This window comes from Candoia aspera, chromosome 2 (genome assembly GCF_035149785.1).
Source record: "Candoia aspera isolate rCanAsp1 chromosome 2, rCanAsp1.hap2, whole genome shotgun sequence".
In the NCBI taxonomy this organism is placed as follows: Eukaryota; Metazoa; Chordata; class Lepidosauria; order Squamata; family Boidae; genus Candoia; species Candoia aspera.
The window spans coordinates 84,132,383-84,145,991 of record NC_086154.1 but is presented as its reverse complement, the minus strand read 5'-3'; the positions used below and the strand labels follow the sequence as shown (position 1 = coordinate 84,145,991).

At 37.5% G+C, this 13,609-nt stretch overlaps 1 protein-coding gene across 1 annotated transcript in view; it reads right to left on the bottom strand.

Annotated features, from left to right (window-relative positions):
* The window catches only part of RBM27 (RNA binding motif protein 27), a 45,370-nt gene that overhangs the window by 22,923 nt on the left and 8,838 nt on the right, over positions 1–13,609 (bottom strand). The window contains exons 4-8 of the mRNA XM_063292365.1: positions 7,881–7,972; positions 7,192–7,403; positions 6,331–6,591; positions 5,237–5,467; positions 3,316–3,450 (exon numbers count right to left, since the gene is read on the bottom strand). Of these exons, the coding sequence (XP_063148435.1) occupies positions 3,316–3,450; positions 5,237–5,467; positions 6,331–6,591; positions 7,192–7,403; positions 7,881–7,972 (931 nt within the window). The remainder of the gene's footprint in view (positions 1–3,315; positions 3,451–5,236; positions 5,468–6,330; positions 6,592–7,191; positions 7,404–7,880; positions 7,973–13,609) is intronic.

Sequence of the window (13,609 nt, the reverse complement as noted above, 5' to 3'; positions counted from 1 at the left end):
TAACAACCACTCATTCTGGTACCATTCAAATTTGCAATAGTGCTGAATGGGTGGTACTTATGACCAGTCCTTGGAGTTCCAGCTGTCCCTACAATTCCTGTAGTCCCATCATTGTGATCCGGGTGTTTGGTGCCCGGCTCATGATTATGATGTTGCAGCATTCCGCAGTCACAACTGGCGACCTTCTTTGCCTGCTTCTGAGAAGCAAAGTCAACAGGGGAAGCCGGAAGGAGGTCGCAATGGCAACCACGTGATGTCCTTGCTTAGTAACCCACGGTGATTCACTTAACAACAAAAACTGGGAGTCCTGGAATTGCCATCGCTAAGCAGCGCGGTCATGTGATGTCACTTTTTATGACCACATTGCTTAGCAACAGCAATTCTGGTCCCAATTGCTGTTGTTAACCAAGGATTACCTGTATACTTTTCCTACCCACTTCCCTTCAGAAGCTGATGTCCCTGAGGGAATTCTGGAGAAGAAAAAGCAAACTGAAGATGGCTCCACTAAAAAGGGAGCCGACAACTGTGGCAGAATGAAGAGCTGGTGAGTAGACCGGCTCTTTGTGATTCCTCTCCAGACAAGGAGAGGACTTGAGATTGTCCACAAGTGCTCCAGACAGTTGCTCCTTGCGAGGAGACTGCCAGACAGCAATCTCTGGCAGGTTTAGAGCTCTGGGAGATGAGGGAATAGCCATCTTGCACAAACCACAGTTGCTGCCTTTGAAAGGACACTGGGTTCACATACTTCCTTTTCTAATCACTTTTGGAAATTGCTTTTCAGCTATTAGGAACCTTTGGATTGACAAGTTTGAAAACACTGGGTGAGTTTCCTTCAATCCTTAGTGAAAGAAGTTTTAAATACAAGTTTAAGGACTTAATTTTTTTTTTATTGGAATAAACAGCAAAAGGGCGATTAGAAATTTGATTTTGGAAAGTTACAAATGGACTAAGGGTCCAGATGGATTTGAAATGAGATTTGGGAATTAATTATAAAAATCCTTCCCTTAAGAAAATGCTTTTGTTTTGAATTCTTTTTTTAAAAAAGGTTAGGATGGGACTTTGAAGGTTAGACACTAGAGGGAACCAGAAGGAACTAAAGAATACAATGAAAGGAGAAGAACACTCAAAATCAACTTAGAAATATGAAGCAAAATATTTTAACATTGGACATATTGAAGGATATTTTTGAACAATGGACCCTGAAGTTAATTTTAAGAGTGTCTGCCTCTATAGACAGACTGTGTTTAAAAGATGTTATGGAAGAGGAACAAGTTTTACCTGACAATATTGAGACTGATTTGAAAGTAGATTTAAAAATGACAGGCTACAAGAATGATGTCATGAATACTGATGGTGAGCAGAAAGGGGCCCCTATCCAGGGGGGAAAACGCATGCATAGTTTAGAGGCTTTGAACTGTCCTTCAAAGAAGCTCAGAGCAGATTGGCCTTGAGTTTTCGATTTATCTGTGTGGGTTTCCCATGCTCTTTCAGTTTGACAGGATTCTTACTTTCTGAGCCTTCAGTAAACACTAGAGACCTACTCATTGTCTCAGCGTGGTACTTCGCCCTAAGTTAGGACAAATGACATGGAAAAAGATGCTACATTGGACATACAAAAGAAACCTGATGTCTTAATAATTAAAAAGGATATGCAAATAACAAATTGAGAGAGTGACCTGGATAATTTTCCTATATTGGATTCACAAAAAAGGCTTGTTAAAGCTTTGAAGAATTTTGTAAGAAGGGGCAAAGAAAAAATGAAAATAAAAATCAAATTCTAGGACATTATTTGATAGGACTATAGATCAAGATTGTTAGAAGTAAAAGGAAGGAATATAAAGTTGGGTTATTTGATCAAGGTTAAAATAGATATATTGTTTTCTCTGGTAACCCCTAATGGACTTTTGCTGATCAGGACTGAAATGACGAGGGTTTAAGGCTTTTATAGATGAGATGAAATATGGGAAGAGATAATTTTTGTATTTTAAGATAATGTAGTAAGTTACTAAAATTGTTTATACTTGTGATGAAGGGGGAAGTCACTTCTTCATATATTTCTTTTCTTTAATACATTGTTTTTTCTTTTTGGCACCTATTTTTTTAACTCTTTTTTTAGTTTGTATTAGCTTTTAGTGTTCCAATTGTAATTTTTAATAAAATTTATGTATGTATGTATAAAGAAGCTGATGTCCTTGACTCCTTTTCCTGCTCCACCATCCCTACTTATAGCTCAAACAAATGCCTGTTTTCTTCCGCCCACATACTAACCATGTGCAATAGGCATGTTCTGGTTTATGTACGGACCATCCAAACCAGCTGTTCCATGTATAGGACAGTGTTCAAAGAACATTTTGCTCATCCCCAAGATGCATTTTGTAAGTATAATGAAAAAAAATCTATAAATTTCTGCAATGACACTTAAAAAAAAACAGTAATTGCTGTATTTTTTAAAAAGAATAAAGCACATATAATCAAAGTATCTCCCAAATCTAAGCAGATTCAACCAATCATGAGGTTAAAAGTGCCTGGAAGGAAAAATAGTTAAGTGTATAAACATGTTTGATACTTACCTAATTGACTAGAAAAAGCTGAGGACTTGAAAGGAACTCTCAAAGGTTGGAAAGCAATTTAAAAAGTTTCAGTTCCACAGAAATGCTATTAATTGATACAACTACCCAGCTGGAAAGTAATAAATCTATTGCAACAAGTCTTGTAGCACCTTAAAGATGATGATTTAATCTTGTACACTGCCTGATTTTCAACAATTCTGGGGGGCTTGCAACAATCAAGTAAAGGAATTACAATAAAATCAATAAATCATAAAAGATAAAGATAAAAGATGGCAAGCGCGATAAAGTGAGGAGTCTCACTCTCTCTCGCCAATGGCTTAGGTGAGAGCCAGATCTTCACAGCTTTTCTAAACAAGAGCAGAGTGGGAGCCATCTGGATCTCAGGGGAACCTTGTTCCAGAGGGCAGGTACTACTACAGAGAAGGTGAGCTTCCAGGGTCCTGAGAGATGACATTAACTGAAGGAACCCAAGTGGGCCAACCCTGCAGGATCAAATCAGCCAAGCAGATGTTATGAGAGACAGGCAGTCCTTCAAGTAACCAGGCCCTATGCCATGTTAAGGTGCCATTAACACTTCTGTAATGGAGTAAATGTTTAGAGACTATAGTCCATTTCATTAGATGCAAACTATATTTTATCATGCAAGGACTGACCCTCATTAGAGAAATAGGAGACCATTATTTCCCATTTGCAGCTAGCAAACATCAATATATTCTGTGAGATACAGAAATCATTATTTGCTTACGTTCTGATACTGAATATAGTAGGCTTTGGGGTAGTGGGGGAGGTAGTCTTGCCCCCACTGGTGCAAGGCTGGGCACGGTAGTTGTTCCTGGCTGGTCACGGCTGTTAATCAAACTGGACTGAGATAAAGGAGGCCCTGGAATAAAATACAGAAATGCTAGTCAGGTCACTTACCTCTTTAAACAATTATTCTACATGACGTCCCTTCAAGAATACAGTAGGGCATTGCAGTAGGGGTATAGGAATTAACTCATTTGTTTTCTCCATAAATCAAATGCTGGACCAAACTAGCTACCTAATGCAACTCAAAGAAAATCACCACACATGCTCATTGTGAGTGGCCAACAATGAGATAATGTTATGTACAGTGAATGTGAAAACTAATAACATCCTACAACTTTTGAGATATTTCTGTTCTTCAAGCTGCTGTGACTGAACCAACCAACTGGACTGGACTAACCAACCAATAAGGCAACAAACAGCTGCCTTATTGAAAAGAGTTTACTTTAAGACCTGCCGATTACTAAATCCAATACTTCCTATTACCCACTGTATTATTTTACAAAAACAACAAAAGCCACATTTCTCCCACTGCCTCCACAATAGAAATCTTTGCATGGCCTCAGAGCTCCAGAAGAACAAAATGGAATTGAAGCGTTTGAGAGAGACCCTCAGAACAGAATGTGTTTATAATAATCTATTTTGTCCCATGAAATAAAAATCAGTTCCAAATTATCCACTCTACCTTGTAATCTGGTGCATGAATGACCCCAATACCTACTGCTATAAGCCATCCTTCGAAGAATGATTCCCTTCCCTGATGTTACCATTTAACTCTAATAAATCTGACATATAGGTAAGGCAGAGACACTAGAAAGCTATTGAAAATCATGGCTGCATGGGGGCACGAATCAGAATCTCCCCTGCAGTTCTTAAAGAGTTTATATTTTCAATTTGTTGTTGTTACCATGTATTTGCAAATATCATGACACGGCAGAGACACTAATTGTAACTGAAAAGTTAGTTCTTTAGATATTTAATATTTCATTAAGATTTCACGTTCAAACAGGCTGATCAACAACTTTCTACACAGCACAAAGGGCATCTATACCATTTCAGAACAGAATAGAATGAATTGGTCTGTTTTAAAATTGAGATTAAACTTTCCTTCTTTTAAGTATAATTAGACAGAAGTATTATACTTCTAATTATACTTAACAGAAGTATAAAATAGTGAATAGTTCTCAATGACCATTTGTTTACTGATGGTTCAGACTTACGACAGCGCTAAAAAAACCAACTTACAACCGTTGCAGTGTCCCTGTGGTCACATGATCACGATTTGGGTGCTTGGCAACTGGTTACCATTTATGACCATCGCAGCATCCCATGGTCACATGATTGCCATTTTTGACCTTCCCAGCCAGTCTTTGGCAAGCAAAATCAATGGGGAACTGGGTGATTCACTTAACAACTGCAGTGATTCACTTAATGTCCACCGCAAAAAGGATGTAAAATTGGGCTGGATTCACTTAATGACTGCTTTGGTTAGCAACCAAAATTCTGGTCTCAATTGTGGTTGTTAAGCAAGAACTACCTGTATGAGAAATCTTATCCACTAAGTTTATTTTGATAAATGTAAAAAATCCAGCAAGCTCCAAGTTCTTCTCTTGGACTTCAACAACATACTTTTATCTTTGTATCATCTGTAGGAGTTCCACTTCTGTATCAATAAGAGATTCCATTTATTTTCTGGCTGCAATCTTACACAGTTACAAACGTAAGGCTGAATAGACTTATAATTTTTGATATGTCACATATTTTTTTAATGTACTATGTTGCATTGTTCCTATTTGCTATTGTTAGTGTTATACATAATTGACTACTTTATGTTAAAGGACTATTTTACAAAAAAATCTTACTTGGTATGGGAATTCTAACAAGTGGTGGCGGCCGAGGATGTAACTGTGGGCCTGGCATTCTCATGTTGTGAGTTGGACCTTGGGTTGGGGGCATTAGCATTCCAGGTGGAGGAAGTCCTGGAGGCGGTGGTGGGAAAGGAATCATGCTTGGCAGAGATACTTCATCTACTACTAGTGGGTCATTTCCATGATCAAACTGACAAAGATCACCAAGTACACAAAATCCTCGTTCTATTAAGAAAGAAAAAGAAAAAAGTCATATAAAACATCAACTGTCATACTGATAACTAATGTCTATGTAGTCAGCTTTTCATTACACTATGTAGTACTGTTTCATTATACAAAAGAATGAGGTTTTGTTAAAGACTGTTTTCCTAACGAAAGTATATGTTACGTACTGCAATGGACAATGGCATTGCATGGTCTTGATACAGCCCATTCTGTTTCACATGGAAAGAAGCATCAGCCTTAAATTACCATAATAGTAACTGCAGTTCTTCTGAGTATTTTTCTATACAAATGAACAACTATTCTAGAATAATAAAGGAGCTATTAGGGAGATGAAATCAAATGAAAATCTTCTGAAATGCACACACAAAAAAAGGGTTTTTAGCCTACTCCATGCCTTTCTCCATAATATTTAGGTTAAGGCATTAAAATGTTATTTGACATGAATATCAATCAAAATATAGAGCATATTTGTGGGTGTAGACTGTGAGTCAGCAACATGGGACACTTTTTATTTCTCCCTATTTGTCTCCTCTAAGTCAATCTCAGAAAAATGAGAAACAAGAAACAGGAGACATTCTCCCCTGTCTTATGCTCTCCTTTTGGGTGGTTGTGCAGAATGGGCCCACAGGGAGACACATGACAGCAAACAACTGTAAGTAATAGCATGGAGGGCATCTTGTTTATGATCCTCAAACTTGGAACAGCATTTCTTACTAAATTAAGCACAAAAACCGTGTCAGTGAAGTAGAATGAAGTTAATCATAGAAATGTATATATGATCTGTATGGTGCTAGTCTCATTTATGTTATGTTTTGAAAAAAACATTCAAAACTGAAAGTAGCACAAGCAGAAGCACCACTTACCATCATAATCTCGACACCGCCTTTTTGGTGGAACATTCCTGCCAAATGAATTAGGTGCAGAATGATTGCCATAGTAATTTGACCAGCTTTCTGTTGTGTTTTCAGAATGGTGAGCAGGTGCAATCACAGTAACAGCACTAGGAATACACTGCGCTCCAGAGGAATACTGCTCGGCTGAATTTATGGAAGACAAAGACACAGGGTTGTATGAACTCTCCATGTCACTTCTTTCACACTTGAATTTGGCTCGCTCTCTGTGGTCTGTTTGAAAATTCACAATAAATTTGGGTAAGTTAATACTCTCTTCCGCAGTTCTTTTGAGACGTCATAATTCTGCATTAAAAATTAACACTATAATAATTTATTATTGTTCAATTAAAATCTTCAAATACTGCTAAGTCACACTTTTGACAGTAGCAAAACCGTAGTCAGGCTCTCTGTGCAGAGCTTATAGACATTTCATTCAGAAACAAAAACTGTGTTCTTACATAAATGATTTCAATTATTAGATTTTTTTTTCTAAAACACTATTTTACCATATGATTTAAATGTAATTTACAGGAGTAGGTATTATTTAGAAATAAGTAATATCAATTGCCTCTTTGCTGAAAGAGGTATAATTCAGAACAGCAACATCTAGCAGTAGGCAGAGTATAACAGAAAGCACCATCTATTAGAATACACTTGAGAACAAATTTAAATTCCCTGGATTAGGGTACTTTACAGAGCAGTATGTAGTCTGCTATTTTCTAAATCAATTCTAATCATTTATCAAAATTAGGTGAAAATATATATATATATATATATATCATGCTTTTTAATCTGTTTTCATAGTCTTACTTGGGTATAATAGCAACTCACCAATATTTCTGCTGGCATCCCTTTCTTTGTTTGCATCCTGGTCTTTGCTTTTACCTCTACTGCGGCTCCGACTTCGGCTTAGCCCTCTGCTTTTACTGCGACTCTTACTTCTTCCCCTTCGCCAATCATATTTCTCTCTGTACAAGTCATTCCTGTCATAGTATCTATCGTAGTCTCTCCACTTGCCATCATCTCTTTTTCTTTCCCTAGCTCTATTTAAAAACCAAAAACAAAAAATTAAGAATTGGATTTTCAAACAACCTAAAATGTTAATAGCATTAAAATGTAACAATAAGATTTTTTTTTTACAAAAATCAATGTGTGAAAATCTATGCTTCAAGAAAAACAAAAACAAACAGAAAAGAGATAGCAAATATAAACATTTTTGACTACTAGGTAGAAGAAGGACTAGAAGTTCAGTATGCCTGGTAGATGCACTATTCTAAACACAATGCTATTCTAAAGTTTCTTGTACTGGTACAGATTGTAATACTTCATAAATCTCATTCAGATGTATATCAGCACAGATGAAAAAATATTCCTGCCACACACCAACCATTTGAATCAGTAAGCACAGCAGATCCAATACTGCAAGTGAATCACATTTAACTTAATCAGAATGTATAGCAAGACAATCTGAGAATAATAAAAAGAAGGTAATACATACTTTGTTATGAATAAACACAAACCTTTGTTCATTAGACTCTGAACGATTTTTCTGGGGGCTAGTGTATTTCTTCTTTTTGCCTTCTCGGTCTTCTTCAAATGATTCCTGAAATGTCTAAAAACAAAGATGGAAATTATTTATCAAATAAACCACAATGATTGGAGTAACAAAGCAGTAACTTTAACAGAGAACCACTTATTGGCCTAAAAATAACCAACAGATGTTTAACAACATTAAAAAAAATTAAAGTGATATATATTTTTTGTTGTTTATTCGTTTAGTCACTTCCGACTCTTCGTGACTTCATGGACCAGCCCACGCCAGAGCTTCCTGTCGGGCGTCAACACCCCCAGCATCCCCAGGGACGAGTCCGTTACCTCTAGAATATCATCCATCCACCTTGCCCTTGGTCGGCCCCTCTTCCTTTTGCCCTCCACTCTCCCTAGCATCAGCATCTTCTCCAGGGTGTCCTGTCTTCTCATTATGTGGCCAAGGTATTTCAGTTTTGCCTTTAATATCATTCCCTCAAGTGAGCAGTCTGGCTTTATTTCCTGGAGGATGGACTGGTTTGATCTTCTTGCACTCCAAGGCACTCTCAGAATTTTCCTCCAACACCACAGTTCAAAAGCATCGATCTTCCTTCTCTCAGCCTTCCTTATGGTCCAGCTCTCGCAGCCATATGTTATGAGGGGGAACACCATTGCTTTAACTATGCGGACCTTTGTTGTCAGTGTGATGTCTCTGCTCTTAACTATTTTATCGAGATTTTATTGAAATCATTATTAATGTACATAAATGTGTAGCACATATACTGTAGTTTCTTGCAGCATTCCTTAAATCAGAATGGGTTAATACAGAGACATGTAAAATGTTCCATGTGTGAACCATTCTGTTCACAAAACAGCACGTGGTCTGTTCAGATCCAGACTTGATACATGCATGTTTAGTGTGGGTATAGACAAAGAACACATATGTTCTAGGCATGAGGGTTCTGGGATAGGAGACAATACGCAAAAAGATTGGGGGAAAGGGGTGGGTATTGCAGTACCATTATGCTGTGCTTGAAATCCAGGTGTGGTGACAGCAGCAGTGAAGGGAAGGAATATGCTAGGATGCTTGGGAAAGGGATGGGCATGGGCTCTTTTTGTTGGGTGGTGCTGTGGTTGAATACATGTATGGTGGCTGTAGCAATGAAAGGAAGCTTCAGGAAGGGACGGGTGCTGGAATTACTAGAAGGAGCAAGCAGGGATGGTGGAAGAGAAAGGTGCACCATCCTTGCCTTATTCATCTTGCAAGAGTGTCTGGAATTTGTCTTGCCTGAAACCTGGAACAAGCGGGGCTGCAACTGCCCAGAACAAGTCCAATCAAACCCTGACTCACAGTATGTTCTCTGCACAAACCAAACCACTTTTTCTTCCTTGAGTTACTGCCTCAATTTTGAAAACTACAAAGGAAAAGAGTAGGAGCTAGGGGTCCATAACAGATCTGCATACTTCAGAAATGAATGTTCTCCATGAAGATAATGGCAAACCCAAAAGTTGCTCAATTTCTCATCTGGAACTTGAAAAAATAATGTTACAGTATACCTATTGCTTTTATGGGGATACGCTGTAGCTAGCTTATGGAACATGTACATCAGCCTTGAAAATCTTGAAATACAAATTTACAAATCAAATAGTTCGAGTTTTTAAAATTTACATTTTCATTTTTTAACATGCCCTTAAGATAAAACTGCTTTGTTCTGCCAAACACATCAGATCCACTGAAAAGCATTCAACCAAGAACTGACAGTAGCATGTTTAACAAATACTTTGATTCTTCTAGCCTTTTAGGTTGTGATGGCTTTTCTTATCTACTTTCAACAACCATGGTGTCCTCCAAGCAAATTAAAATGAAGATAATTCACTCTTATGAAGCATAAGATAACTTTAAAAAATAAAAATTGAACAGTTTGGCAATCTACAAGGGGAGGGGAGGGGCGAGAGTGAAGCATTTGGAAATTTAAAAAAAAAAATAGAAATTAGAAATTAAAAAGAAGAAAAGAAAAAGAGCTAGTTTGGTGTAGGCACTGGGCTAGTACCAGGAAACCGTGAGCCCCAGTCCTGCCTTAGGCACCATGCTACTCTTTTTCAGCCATTGGAAGAAGGCAATGGCAAACCACTTTTGAAAAATGTTGCCAAAAAAAAGCATGGACTTGTTTGTTCAGTCAACAGGACTCAAGACTGACTCAAAGGTAATAAATAAATAAGAAAAGAACACCTTGCCAACCACTAAGCACAGGAGTGGCTCTATTACGCTTTCAGGTTGTGTGGTAGTCAGTGGCATAGGAAATATTGTGTAGATGGAAGGAGGAATGGATTCAACCAAATATCGATGTATCATAGAATATTCCACAGTCAATGAAAAAAATGTAGCTGAAACAGAGGCTGGATATTTCAGAAAAACAATGATCAGAAACATATCTCCAAATCAATATGAAGTACTTACAGGAAAGAAAGATAAAGATTTTAGAAAGGCCTGCACAGTCCCCAAGCTTAAATATTAGTGAAAATCTGTGTGGAGATCTCAAACATGCAGTGTATGCTAGGAGACCCAAGAATATTTCTAAGCTAGAAGAACTCTGCATGGAGTAGCAGGAAGCCAGAACAGAAAAACTTCTAGCTGGCTACAGGAGATGTTTGGAAACTGTTATTTCTGGCAAAAGAAATATTGCAAAATGCTGATTAAAAGGGTGTCCAAACTTCTGCACCCTGCCACATTCACTGTTTTCTTATTTTGAACCTTAAAATTTGCAAGTAAATAGTAAGTATGTATTGAAATTTGCAGAATCATGTCATATTTAACTTTGTACCATGTAGACACTGTGTCAAGATTGGTTCACTTAGGGATTTACTGAGACATACTATCTGACTAAACTTTTGTATGCATCTTTATTTTAGATTTTATTATTGAAGCAGAAGACAAACTAGAGCTGTGTAAAACACCCTTTCAAATGCTTATCATTTTATCACTGTATTCATTTAGATAATGTTGATATCGAAGGTGACTTCAACAGATACTTTATTCCCTTCAGTCTTTCGCTACTGTGTTCCTTTCAAATTCTTTTGGCACAAACCAAAGTGTGGTGAAGTGAATACATTAAGAAGATAGCACCTATGCTTTTGTACCAATGCTTCTGCTCATATTGTAGTGAACTTTAGAAAATTACTAGTGTTTTAAAATTAGCAATTACTCATAGTGAAAACAGGTATGTTTATTAATTTATAAGATCTGTAAATCACCTCCCTGCAAAGACCCTACCATAAATAATGTGCTTCAGCTTTCAATGGAAATTTATTTTGGATAGTAAGTCTTCGTAAGCAAAAGAACTGCCCTTTCTGAACTATCACAGAGGTGGTCTACACAGAACACATTGTGGACCTGCTTTAGCCACTGTATAATATTTTCCTGAACTTTTTGTGGAAGGAAGTTAGCAAGCAATTATTTGATTATGTGGCATCAAATCAGTGTCAACACTTAGTGACCACATAGATTTTCTCCATGACGATCTGTCCCTAAATTATCTCCAGAAAGTCAAAATCTGTCTTAAATTCAAGTGAAATTGTCCCAATGAATAATTTGATAGCAAAGAACAATTTAGGAGGAGAGAGAAAAATCACTGCACGTATATGAGAGGAGGACTATGTGATACAAAGATATCGTCTCTCACTTGACCTTAGCTAAATATAGCAGAGTTCTCAAATGTAATAGAGAGAGTCTGAGTTAAAAACACATTAATCTTTACATAACACATGTTACTTTTCCAATTACATTTATTCCTAAATAAAACATCCATTGTGTTATGAACAGTACAACCTTTAAAATGGCAGCCTCTGCCCTGGTAATCAAACAAACAAAATACAAGCCATTATGATCAAACAAAGGGATTACAAACAGGATGAGAATAAACTTTTGCAATCTTCCAGACTAACTTGTGAAATAGGAAGAATCAATGTTCTTTAACACAATATTTAGCATCTATAATAAAATATTAATGCTAAATGAATAAAAGTACAAATATAAAAGGAAACTTAACACAGCACTGAAAACTACCTGATATCACATCAGCTTTTTGTGCTTATGAATTAGATATATTTTCTCCAAAGATCTAATTATCTTTTAGCCACAATTCTTCAACTGAATCATCCAGATTTATCTTTGACTTTAGAAAAAGTAGGGGTATGCATGAACTGCAAAATCTGTTTTGTTCGGTGCATGAAAACAAGGGCACTGTGGCTCAGAGGATGTAATGGCAGGGTGGAAGACCATTGTATTCTGAGGAGTTTGTGACATTTTTTGACTTCTTTTTCATATTAAGAAGATTACAGAAGTTTAGAGTTCATTCTGAGCTATGCTAAACCTGCTTGTTTTTCACTTGCTTGAAAAGGGGGGAAAAGAGAAAACCCCAAGATTGTTTATGTTAGCACTAGCTTATCTGTATAGCTTCCCAGGCTCTTGGATTATGTCATAAACAGGTGCCCCAGACCCTGGGAACTATCTAGTCAAGGTCAGATCCTGCAGTCTCGGTACCATGGAAATTGAGTCATGAGATTTTAGGGCCAGAGTTTGATAAAAAACTTAGGATCGCCTCTTGAGTTTAGAGCTTGGCCACAGACCCTGGTACCGGGTGCTGTATGCAAAATTGGCTTGGGCACTCTCCGCTGTTGCTTTTCTGGAGCTCCTGACAGCTGAAGTGAGATTTCTTATCATCTGGCTTGGTAGGCTTTCTTGTGTTTCTGTTCAATTTGTCTGCCACAGTTAAGTTAACAATAAAGCTTAAAGTCTCCTTACTTACTGGTGTGTTGTCTCTGGATCTAAATGTCTGGGCGTCTGATCATTACCTTGACATTTAGCAAAACAGAGGTTCACTAGACTGTTCTAGCCAGGGTCTTGGCCCAGCCAAACCATGGCCATGTTCTGGCTTTTATCCAAGAAAAATCTAAAGAGGTGAGTAGGATGATGGTAGTGTCCCATGTTTCTCTTCCCTTCTCCATGCTGTGTGCCAGCCTGCCTGCCTGCCTTACATTCTCTGCTACCAAAGTTAAATTCAAGCATGGCATATCTAACTGTTCCACCCAGCCACCTGTTTGACATTCGCAGCAGCTTCCTTCATCATAGCTGCTATTTCCTTATTCAATTAGCCTACACCCCACAAATGGCTTTCCCTGACTAGTCAATACCTCCCCCATCTTTCTGGCACCTTTTTTTTCTCCTTGCTGGCAGCACCAGTACTATTGGCTTTAATTTTCCTTGTTGTTTTCATGCTGGAACATGCATGTTCAAGGTCCATCCATGCTCAGACAAAACACTATGTTTTGGTCCAAGTATGGGCCAACCAATACTGTTTCATGCATGGGACAATCCTTGCAAGGAACTTTTCATGCATCCCTGATAAATACCGTGACTGAAAGAGCCAAATTAAATGAAAGCAAATGGTAGAGTATCTATAGAGAACAGAGACATTCCATTATAAATAACTATACATGATATTAAGTGCCCCAACACATCAAACAGTATATACTGGCTCCCTACGGAGATCTACAAATATGCAAATTCTGTGTATTATGAGAAACTTCCCTTTACTACTGAGACATTGTGTATTTTTCAATAAAGGAATTGGAAGGAAAAAAAAGAGTAATCAACATGGCAGCAAACTTTCTTGGCAAACATAGTGCATGCCTAACTAATTAAGTACTTAAGAATAAGTACACA